This window comes from Lodderomyces elongisporus, chromosome 8 (genome assembly GCF_030384665.1).
Source record: "Lodderomyces elongisporus chromosome 8, complete sequence".
Lineage (NCBI taxonomy): Eukaryota > Fungi > Ascomycota > Pichiomycetes > Serinales > Debaryomycetaceae > Lodderomyces > Lodderomyces elongisporus.
Window position 1 is genome coordinate 789,638 of NC_083680.1, and position 11,189 is coordinate 800,826.

The following is an 11,189-nucleotide window of genomic DNA, read 5'->3' on the forward strand; positions in this document are numbered from 1 at the left end:
TATCACGTGATGATCCGCTTAAAGACAGTTTTAACTACTTGCATCTATCAACCAACTATCGATGTTGCAAGAGCTAACAAGCAAAAAAAAAATGGAATCAAAAGTCTTATTTTTTGTTTCCTTTTTTTTTTTTTTTACTTCTTTGGAGTTGCCGACTGCAGATTAAATGATCAAAATATAATTGCCTTGATATGTTACAATTTGTAATGCACGTTTTATTTCTAAATATTCTTTATCATAATTTTTTTTTTCTGTACTTTTTTTGTTCTTTTTTAGAAATGTAAATAGATTTACTTAGAGATTATAACCTAGATTAAATAAACCTTGCACATACATGATTTATTGTTTGACGTCAACAATGTCACCATTTGGTCTTTGTTCCAAGTCCCCGAGCCATTCGTAAAGCACACCTAAATCTCTTTGAGCAATATCCTCTCTTTCACAGGCCTTGTCGTACCATTGTCTTCCAATGTCACCGAGGAAGAGAAATCTGTTTTGCTCCTTAGCACAATCAGTGGCTAACACGACATCTTTTCTGGTCAACTTGGTGATGAAACCACCTTGAAAACCAACATCAGCAGGTAAGTTGTTTTCAGGATAAACACCTTCGATGGGGCAATTGTCAACTGAAGCCCAACTTTTCCCTGTGGAGACAGCAACCAATTTTGCATAGTTCTGCAAGTTCAATCCAAAAGCCTTGGCTAATTGGAAAGAGTCTGCAGTGGCCAAATTGGTAATGGCCAAGAGGTAGTTGTTTGATAGCTTAGCAGCAAGACCAGTACCATGTTGGGCACCGCAAGGGAAGATGTTTTTACCCATTTTGTTCAAGAGTGTTGTGAGTGCAGGTGAGACATCTTCATGAGTGTTTCTACTAAGCATGAAGGACAATGTTCCCTTTCTTGCGCCGGCAACACCACCGCTGACTGGAGCATCGATAAAATCAAAGTTCGGAAGCTTCAGTTTAACGTATTCGTGAACAGCACGGCTTGTGGGAATATCGATGGTTGATGAGTCAATAATCGTGGTTTGATAATTAGGATTGCCATTGGCAGCAGCATTCTCAACAAGCTCCTCCACAACAGCTTTGACGTGTTTTCCCTCTGGAACCATAGTGGCAATAAAATCCAAAGCCTCGTTTCCCAGGTCCGTGAAACTTTTGAGATCTGGGTATACTTTTAGTTTCTCGTTGTTTTGCGGGGTTTGCGTAGTGACTGTTTCAACAAAGTTGGCAGCAGCTACCGGGTTGGTATCGTAAACATACAAGGTGTCACCTTCATCCAAGTTTTCATAGATGTGTCTTGCCATATGTTGTCCCATCTGACCTAAACCGATGAAACCATAAGCGGCGAGGTTAGTTGATTGCGTGGAAAAGTTGTTTTGTAATTTGGTCGCTAAAAAGCCCGATGTGCGAACCGTTGATTTTAATGTACTTCTCAACATCTTGTGCATAAGTGTGGTAATGAAAGCAGCAAAAATAGGGAAGGGTAAGGGGAAGCAGAATTGATGTGTATGGGAAAGCAGGCTCTATCAAAGAAGATCGGTAGTTAGATGCTAGTCGAGACAAATAGAATAGTAGGGGTTTGAAAATTAAGTAAAAAAAAAGAAAAGCAACAAGAACTTGAAGACAATATGTGAAGTCAAAATTTTTTTTATAGATTTTCAGTAATGAATATATAAGATGCTAAGGAAAAAGGATGGTAAACTGAGGTGTTTCTGGGAAAATTGAGATACATATATACAAATTTATATATATATATATGTGGGAACAAAGAATGTGAGATAGGGGAACGGTATGCTGGTGGTGGGAGGGAGAGAGGGGAGGAAGGTATTAAGAGAGAAATGATTTTTCACGTATAAAATCGGTTCAAAATATCATGCAAACTGGGGTATATACATATTTGAAAGTGTCTTTGTGCAAATATATAGAGGAATACATTATGGGGAAGGAGGGACTGGCATAATCACAGAGAATTTGTGGAGGTTATGATAATTATATTTTTTATTTTTCTTTTTTTTTTTTTTTCTTTTTTTCTTTTTTTCTTTTTTTCTTTTTTCTCTTTGGCGGTCGTTAAGGTAGCGAGGTAGTGGCCAACAGTGAGCAATAGTAGTTTGAGCCAGTAGTACTAGAAATAATTATGATATCTGTGCTGGTGTAACGTTTCTCGGCTTACATCGGCTATTGGTGAGATGTTGCCAAAACACTGTTTAACCAACAATTTTGTTTTTTTTTTTCATTGTTCTGGGATCAAAAGAGAAAGAAAGAAAGTACACTCCATCAAAACGAGTGAGATTATATTTACTACTTTACAAAGTATGGAGTCACAAACTGTTGCTATGTGAAATCCTTCTTCTACGTGCATTGAGCTTAGTCCAAGGGCACGCACGAAGGATTTGACACCAAAGTTTCCTACTCTCAATTCCACTCATAAATAAGTTATGGTAAACACAATGGCTGGAAGCAATTTCCTTCGCCTTCATATTCTTTGTTGTATTTTTTTTAGTTTTTTGGTTTTAATATCTCCCTTTTCGTTTTGTTACCTCTTATTCTGTAAAGCAATTAAAGGCAACAATTACTGGCCATAGAATATGTTTAGTTCGACATACGATGAAAATGTCGGGCCTCTATTTCTTGTTCTTATATTCTCTCGAATCCTATTCCTCAATTTTAGTTTTTTGTCTTCCCGCTAAAGGATAACGATCTCCGTATCGTTTAATAAACACTCTTGAAGTAAACAGTGGTGGCAGCGGGTGGAGTTAGCTGAAACATAATGCTCGATGTGCATTGGTTTATGGGTGCTACCGATTTCCTCTTTTTTTGATTTTTATTTTTATTTTTCTGTTTCTTTTTTTTTACTCAAGTGGATGTGGAGACGTATAGAGGAGATAGCCGGGGATAAATCATTTTTCATTCAAACTGGGGAAGCACAAAAATAATAAAAAAAAAATTAAATTAAATAAAAAGAAAAAGAGAAAAAACTTTCTTTTTTTTGTAACCTTGCCAAATTGGAATGCGGGGTTGAATGTGAATTTCTTCATCTTCTTTTCTTTTTTCTTTTATTTCTGTTTGTTTGGCATCTACTTTTGAAAAAGAAAGGGTGCACGTGATAATCGGCAAGAAATGGCGACAACAAACGCCAAATGAAACAACACAACACCACATATAAATTTACACAATATCCACTCGAGCGCGAGCCACTACTCGCTTCTTGGTCCAGACCCATGGGAAAAGAATATTATTTCATAATACAGAAGAGAGACCAAGAATAAAAAGGTCAAGGAGAAAATGAAACAAATTTGAAAGGAAAAAAAAAAAAAAAAAAAAAAAAAGAAACAAAGAAACCTAACTATACTATAATTATTATCCTATATAGTTTGAAGCTGTTTGCATTTAACAGCATCTAGTAATTTTGATCCTAATACTTTGTCAAGATGAAAAAAGAGAAGGAAAAAAGAAAAAAGAAAAAAGAAAAAAAGAAATAGGCTCAGTCTGCAAAACAACTCGGCTCTCTTATAGTTCTCCAATGATGGGTATTTTCCACTTCAATCCGTGCTTATCATAGTTGCATCTTTTTTGCAAACCTCTCCTCTTTTTACTAGCCATGCTATTTTCTTCTGCTTCTGTTTCTGCTCTTGATTTTACCTCTTGAACCTTATTTATGTTTACTTCTTCATCTTTCCGTACTTCATTCGTAGTGGATTCATCAGCCTGCTGTTGACCTTCACTAATAAGTCTATTAATACCATCAAATCCATTGAAGGACTTGCTCTCCTTTAGTTTCTCGTTCTGTTCACTCTCTTTCCAATCAAGGTCATAATCGCCAAACCTGTTGATAAACTGACGTTGTTGATAAATCGTACTAAATTTGAAATATCGCCTCATATCTCGAGTTGAGTTATAATAGAAATCAGCATACCTCTCCAATTTCTTCAAGTCATATCGGAATACGGGATGTTGGCCAGAACGTAGTGATGACACCGATGTAGACGAAGTTGAGCTTAAAGTTGAGCTCGAGTTTGAACTTGATCGAGGACCGGGGCTCGAAAACGACTTCGAACCTCTGTTCAACGGAGCTTGGTCATCAGTATACTCCTTTAAAAACGATTTATCATAGGACTTCCATATTTGATAAGGATCACCTTTTCCATAGGCATTTGGTGCACATTGAATGCTCATATTATCCGAACAACCGCCATTCTGCACATAGTTGATGGCCTTGTACAAATTCTTAAGCAATATATTAATAAATAGCTTATAATTGGTGTCATTCAAAGTGTAGTAAAGCAAATCATATTCATTATACAACAATGATGGCTGGCTAATGTCAATAAAGTAAATCCGAAACCCACTCTTTAAATAAAGGCCTATTTCCTCCATCTTGATTTCAACACGGCGCATTTTGTTTTTGGATTTGGAATGTGCCCCCTTTTTCGGGGGAACTTCAAACAGACCGACTTTGAGAAAACAAAATTGATTTTTGGGCAAAATGTCGTTAATATTTGTTGGTGGGTAAAATGAATTAATAACCACCTTGGAACTCTCCTTGTCGTCCTCGATCCTCGTTGCGTCATTATCGTCTTCGTCATTCAAATTGTACTTGACTTCAAATTTAGTGGTTCCCAATCCATGGCCATACTTCACAGCCAACCCAACATTGAGGTTATACGTTCCTGGAGAGAGCCACACGTATTTGGAATAGCTTAGCAAATAAGTGCGATTAATCTCGACATAATGGTTGTAGATGTAATTTGAAGGCTCGTCAATCTTGTAGTCAGAGTATTCTGCGAAAAGACGTTTGTTTTTGAAAATGGAATAGATATACTTCCATGAATCCTTAACATATTGCACATTCAACGGATTCAATGCAATATTATCAACCTGATTACAACTTATCTCTTCTTCCTCTTCTGAATCCATTTCTTCCTCTCTCTCGTCCTCATTCTCTCCCAACCCTCTAATGTGTTGATTCTCATCCAATGTATCAATCAAGTCTAGTCTCTTGGCTATAATTTTTCTATTCTCGTACCGAAACGCATCTAACGATTTGATATATGGTTTGAGCCAGGGTAGCACCCGTACAATGACCTCTAAAGTATCGTCGCCAAAAGTGTGTCTAATCTTGTGGTAAAACAAGTCATTGTATAAAATGTAAAAATGAGAATTGATGTATTTGAGATTAGAATGTGGGACCATATATAGGAGTTGCATTTGAATCTCCAACGGTAGATTCATCAACATCTTGGAGATATTGAGCTAGGGGTCTGCGTATGTGTCTCTTTAGATTTGTAATCTATGTAGTATAAAGATATGTTCCTATGCAATGCTGAATTTGCCCTTTAGTCTTTTGTTTAAAGAGTTTCCTTTTAAAAAAAAAAAAAAAAAAAGAAAGAAAGTAATATTTTTTCTAAGTAGTGTTTGTTCTAAAAAGATATATGTGTATTTGTTTGCAGATCTATCGCCTCTAGCCTTGTATAGTTTGATAATCGCAACACCTTTGATTGTTTAAAATTCTTTAAATTTTCTAATCAAAAGTTTGGCTTTCACAGCGATGGAAGATACTGAATCAGACTATATAAGTTTTTTGTTGGTTTGTCTGATGAAGATAATGGAAGGCTTGAGTAGCTGCTTAAAGAATGTATTGTAAAATTTCTGAGACAGCAATTGAACTATTTTATCAAATGTTTATTTTCATTTGTTTTTTGGTTTGGTTTTTTGTTTTTTTTTTTGCGCTCGCCCACCCCCCCTCTCACTCCTCCCTCTTTCTCGTTCTTTCTTGCTCTCTTTTGTGTGTATGTGTTATCGATCCCCACAAGTCTCGAATTTATCTTAGTATCTTAAATTACACTATATTTTTATTTTAACTTTGTTTAACTTTATTTTATTTTACTTACTTTCAAAAATTTTACTTCCATGTCTTCACTTATCTTACTACCAGATCCAGAAAGTTTGAAGAGAATTATGCGAGGGTGTGTGTGTGTGTGTGTGTGTATGTGTGTGTATGTGTGTTGTAGAGGAAAAAGAATAAATTGAAAAGTAAGAATAACGGGAATGTTGGTAGTGGTGCTGAAGATTGAAAATACGATAAAGTGAGTGGCGGGGAGTTCTTAAAGTTCCTGTTACCCGAAAACTAAGAGAAAAAAAAAAATAGGGATAATCCAAAAGGATGTGAACATTAAGATATACTAAAGTACTACACGCCCAGGTTTGCTCATAAAACATTTATTGTCTAATAGTCGAAGTGTTTGCAATATCATCATGCGACTCAAAATTGCGAGTTTCTTTCCCACTCCCGGCCCAAATTTTAAAAAAAAAATTGTTTTTTTTTTTGATGTTCTTTTCAAACCTTCTACATTTGGTTTTAATTTTTAATAAGATCCCGTGACCCGTATGATGTAATAGAAGATAGGACAAAATAAAAAAAAAAAATAAATAAAAAGTTGTCAGAGTTTGGAAAGAAAATACAGAACAGAATAAGAGGTGATAAATCCGACGCAGCTACCGGAGTTAAACATTTTTTCTATTCTTTTTTTTTTTTTCTTGTTTAATATATGATTTTGAATTAAAGGTCTTTCCTCCTCATTTTTTCTTTTCTTTTCTTTTCTTTTTCCTTTTTTGTTGTTGGAGAGAAAGTGGGAAAGTATAGCGTTAACATTATAAACCTCACGTGAAGTTGCAGCAACCCCGTTGTTAATAAAAAGTAGTATTATATATATAATTTTTTTTGTCTTTCGCTTTTTTTTTTCGCAACCAGTCATTTTTCACCTTACCCACAAAGTCTTTAAAAAGCTCACCAAATTCCACCGTTTGTCTGTTCCTTAATAATGTAAGAAGGTGAAGAAGAAGGAAAAAAGGGAAAAAGAGAAAAAGAGAAAGAATTGAATGGTAAGATTGATTTGCTTTGTCTCCTTTTTTTCTCTTTCTTTCTTTTTCTTTTTTTGCTAATTTTTAAATGAAAACTTTACTTTTTTTTTTTCAACTAAAAATGAGTATTTTCTTACTACTTTACGCTGTTTATTTGGCTTAAGCATCATTGCTAAAGCTTGTACTTCCAAGTCAGGACCCTTTTTATTCCCCGCCTGTTGGTTTTGAAGAGGCTAAACCAGGAACCACTCTTCAAAGTCGTCCGACACCGCAAAAAATAGTCAATTTGTTTTTCACCTTTGAAGTAGCTAACTCGTGGCAGATCATGTATAGATCTACAGGTTCGTTTGGTAGTGCGACTGCAATAGTGATGACAGTAATGCAGCCCCATAATGCAGCCCCATAATGCCGACCCCAACAAGGTTTTGTCGTATCAGACTGCTGAGGATTCGGCGCATATAGACTGTAGTCCAAGCTATAGTTTTCAATTTGGTGCACCACAAGGAACGATGATGACTCAATTGGATTTGAGGTTTATGGTTCCGGCATTAGCGCAGGGTATTTATGTGATTAGTGCTGACTATGAAGGAAGGAAGGAAGCAAGCTGGCGTTTGGCGCAGGTTTACTAATGGGGCATGCGGTGTTGGATGGTGTACGGTCAGTTTTACAATCAAAAGATGTTACCGGTATAAATAAAGATGCCAAGGTGGCACTCTGGGGTTATTCGGGTGGTGGATTAGCAACTGGGTGGGCAGTGAGTCTACAGCCTTTATATGCACCTGAATTAAAGAGCACACTTGTTGGATGTGCATTTGGTGGGTTGGTTGTGAACATTACAGCTACTGCAGAGTTGACGGATGGCACGCTTTTTGCTGGATTGATCCCACTAGCATTAACTGGTTTGGGTAAGGAATACATAGAGTTTCAGAAACGTATCCAAGCAAACATCGACTTTGATCACCACAACAATTTCGAAGTTAGTCTTAGAGACTGTTTAGTACCTGGTTTACTCGAGTTTCTATGGAAGCAGTTTTTTACTTCAGGCGGCAATAGAACTTTTACAAAAGGGTTTGCCTTGTTGGAAGACCCCATTATAAACAAAACTATCCAAGACAATTGTTTGATCAACTTGAATAAGACTAATATGCCCGAAATTCCCATATTCATGTACCATTCCAAATTTGACCAAGTTGCACCCTTCAATGGCGCATTGGCGTTATACAACAAATGGTGTCTGTGGGGGATTGAGTCGTTTGAGTTTGCACTGGACATCTTCAACGAGCATTTATCGGAACAAGCGTTGGGGGCAGCAGCGGCATGGACGTGGATACAAGCAAGACTCAACAATGATGATCATCCACCACCACCACCACCACCACCAGTGCAGGGCTGTGTACGAAAATTGCATTTTAACAATATAATGTATCCCAATATCAGTTCCAGCTTAAAGGATTATTTTTTGGGCTTTGACTATACTGTTTTGGACACACTTACAGGGAAGACGAAATGGAGCATATAGAGTATAAATGGGGATGAAGGGATAATTCTACTAAGCGGTTGCTTAGAGAGGCTCTAGATTTAGCTTTACTGATATTCTTGTCCTCTTTTCCCTTTCCAACTTGCTTGTGCTTGTATTGGTTCTTTTGATTACTAATACAGAGTGCAAATTTAGCAGAGACATGGCTCAACATATCACACAATGTGATTCTGTGTTTTAGATCGTTTCTTCTACTGCCTTCAATATGAAGATCGAAAAATCCAATTTTCTTTGATTTCCCTTTTTTTTTTTTTTTTTTTGCTTTTCATGCTCTTTGTCCCCTTCCATCCCCTTCTATCATTCAACACCCATCTTCTATTACCATAGCCGAGATTGATGTGCGTTGAGATACGTTTACGGCCAAAAAAAAGAATATTCTTGTTTTTTTTTTTTAATCTTAATTTTAGCGACTGCACCCTTTCTTACTTTCATTCTATTCTCTCTATCTACATGTGTATTCTTTTTAAAATTGATTATTAAGGGGGTAACACTTCTTCTCGACATGGGTTTTGATTTAAGGCCAATTCTAGCTAGCAGGAAATCTCTCTCTCTGGAATGTTGTTATTACAAGAACCCGCTCAGTCATTTTGCACTTCTCTTGTTATCACAATTTGATACTTTTTTAAAAACTATAAACCACAAAAAACTATTTGGAGAATATATAAAGAGATATATCCTTTCCAATCACTATACATATCTCATTTGTATAGCCGTATCCTTCCGTACTTTTTCGCTTAGGTAGTTGAGGTTAACTCCTTACCTGTTGATCCTCAACTCCGTATCTGCAGATCCTTAACTCCTTATTTGCAGATCCTTCACTCCGTATCCGTATGATCTTCAACATGGAAATCAACAAAATCTATTTATATCGAATGGTTAAGTTTTTATCCTTATTATTGCGAACGACCTACAATTGGTTTCTTTTCTTTTTGTTTTCTTTTTTCAGAGCAATTGGATAATAACTTTTATACTTAATTCTTAAGGGAAAAAACTTGTTAAGATTGATAGTCTTTTCCTTTCAAGGAAGAAAGTCACCGGCTTCGCCTTTACCATGCTCCTCATACATATATTTACATATACATGTAGTTGCTTTCGGTTAAGTTGAAGATCCCAGGTACATACTTGTTTTCGAAATTCGAATATTTGTTTTGAGAAATTCCTAGCATGTAGGAGATAAGCACGTTTTGGTATTCAGTGAATCTTCTTGGTGAATTCTTGTTCTTTTCGCCTCCGCCCCCATTCATCTGCTTAATTTTAAATTCTATTCCCAATTTTGTTTTTTACATTATAAATAGAGGGCCCAATCCCTTTTTACAACAATTGAATAGTTTCATTCCTTCATCTTCTCCTTCTCTATTTCCATTTCCATCCATATAAACTTACTAATCAAAATTTGAGTCAAGTTTCATATACTAGAAACAATTATATTTCAATTTCCCCCTCCCCCTTCCCCCGAAAGAGGAACAATCATTCCCAACTATACGTAAGATGATTCAAGGGAAACATCAAGTTCCAAACAAGTTTCAAGGTTTTGGTGTCGATAAAAGTGAAAACTGGAACAAACCAAAGCTCGTCACTTATGACAGAAAACCAATCAATGCACACGATGTGGTGTTGAAAAATGAAGTTTGTGGTTTGTGTTATTCAGATATCCACACTGTCAATGCTTCTTGGGCCCCATTGCAAAGAAATGACTTGGTTGTTGGTCACGAAATCATTGGTGAAGTCATTGCCGTTGGTGATGAAGTTAAAGAATACAAAGTTGGTGACAGAGTGGGTATCGGTGCATGCTCATCATCATGTCGTTCATGTAACAGATGTCAAACTGATAACGAGCAATACTGTAAGCAAGCATCTCTTACTTACAACTCCAAGGACGTGAGATCCGAAAACTATATCACCCAAGGTGGTTACTCATCACACTCCATTGCTGATGAACAATTTGTTTTCCCAATTCCAAAGGACTTGCCATCAGTTTACGCTGCACCATTGATGTGTGCTGGTATCACCGTCTTTTCACCATTGGTTAGAAACTTGGGTGTCAATGCCAAGGGTAAGAATGTTGGTATCATTGGTATTGGTGGTTTGGGTCACTTGGCCTTGCAATTTGCCAATGCTATGGGTGCAAATGTTGTTGCATTCTCAAGATCCTCATCTAAAAAGGACCAAGCTTTGGAACTCGGTGCCCACGAATTCATTGCTACTAATGAAGACAAGGACTGGACAACCAAGTACGACGACTACTTTGACTTGATCTTGAACTGTGCTAGTGGTGTCGATGGTTTGAACTTGGAAGAGTACTTGTCAGTTTTGAAAGTTGACAAGAAATTCATTTCTGTTGGTTTACCACCAGTCACTGAAAAGTTTGAAGTGAGTCCATTCACTTTCTTGAATCAAGGTGCTAGTTTCGGTTCATCCATGTTGGGATCCAAGGCAGAAGTCAATGAGATGTTGAACATCTCTGCCAAGCACAACGTTAAACCAATGATTGAGGAGATCCCAATAAGTGAAGAAAACTGTGCCAAGGCATTGGACAGATGTGAAGCTGGTGATGTTAGATACAGATTTGTGTTTACTGATTTCGACAAGGCCTTTAAATAAATAAATTCTATAACGGTCGGATGACAGACTTTATATACTATATAAAGAAAGAATGACAAGAATAACGAAGACGTGATGTCATATATTAGAATTTAATAGTACATGTTTTTGAGTAACCTGATTATTGATTTTCATTTGCATTTCCTCATTCACCTGTAAGATGACAAAACTCAAAGTAGAAGATAAAAACGA

General features: G+C 36.6%; 5 protein-coding genes across 5 annotated transcripts; 3 read left to right on the forward strand and 2 right to left on the reverse strand. All coding sequences in view use genetic code 12, as the record gives it.

Moving 5' to 3' along the window:
* Nucleotides 1-339: 339 nt before the first annotated feature.
* On the reverse strand, nucleotides 340-1,440 carry PVL30_005646 (uncharacterized protein; the record flags this gene model as incomplete). Its single annotated transcript, XM_001524045.2, has 1 exon — nucleotides 340-1,440. The coding sequence occupies one exon, from the start codon at nucleotides 1,438-1,440 to the stop codon at nucleotides 340-342; it is 1,101 nt and encodes a 366-aa protein (XP_001524095.2).
* Nucleotides 1,441-3,508: 2,068 nt separating this feature from the next.
* PVL30_005647 (uncharacterized protein) lies at nucleotides 3,509-5,236 on the reverse strand (the record flags this gene model as incomplete). Its single annotated transcript, XM_001524046.1, has 1 exon — nucleotides 3,509-5,236. The coding sequence occupies one exon, from the start codon at nucleotides 5,234-5,236 to the stop codon at nucleotides 3,509-3,511; it is 1,728 nt and encodes a 575-aa protein (XP_001524096.2).
* Nucleotides 5,237-7,251: 2,015 nt separating this feature from the next.
* LIP1_2 (sphingosine N-acyltransferase subunit lip1) lies at nucleotides 7,252-7,488 on the forward strand (the record flags this gene model as incomplete). Its single annotated transcript, XM_061119720.1, has 1 exon — nucleotides 7,252-7,488. The coding sequence occupies one exon, from the start codon at nucleotides 7,252-7,254 to the stop codon at nucleotides 7,486-7,488; it is 237 nt and encodes a 78-aa protein (XP_060975703.1).
* A 48-nt stretch (nucleotides 7,489-7,536) lies between these two features.
* PVL30_005649 (uncharacterized protein) lies at nucleotides 7,537-8,378 on the forward strand (the record flags this gene model as incomplete). The annotated part of the gene is made up of 2 exons (XM_061119721.1): nucleotides 7,537-7,545; nucleotides 7,566-8,378. The coding sequence occupies 2 exons, from the start codon at nucleotides 7,537-7,539 to the stop codon at nucleotides 8,376-8,378; spliced, it is 822 nt and encodes a 273-aa protein (XP_060975704.1).
* A 1,506-nt stretch (nucleotides 8,379-9,884) lies between these two features.
* Nucleotides 9,885-10,997, forward strand: PVL30_005650 (uncharacterized protein; the record flags this gene model as incomplete). Its single annotated transcript, XM_001524048.1, has 1 exon — nucleotides 9,885-10,997. One exon carries the CDS (start codon nucleotides 9,885-9,887, stop codon nucleotides 10,995-10,997), a length of 1,113 nt encoding a protein of 370 aa, XP_001524098.1.
* Nucleotides 10,998-11,189: the final 192 nt, after the last annotated feature.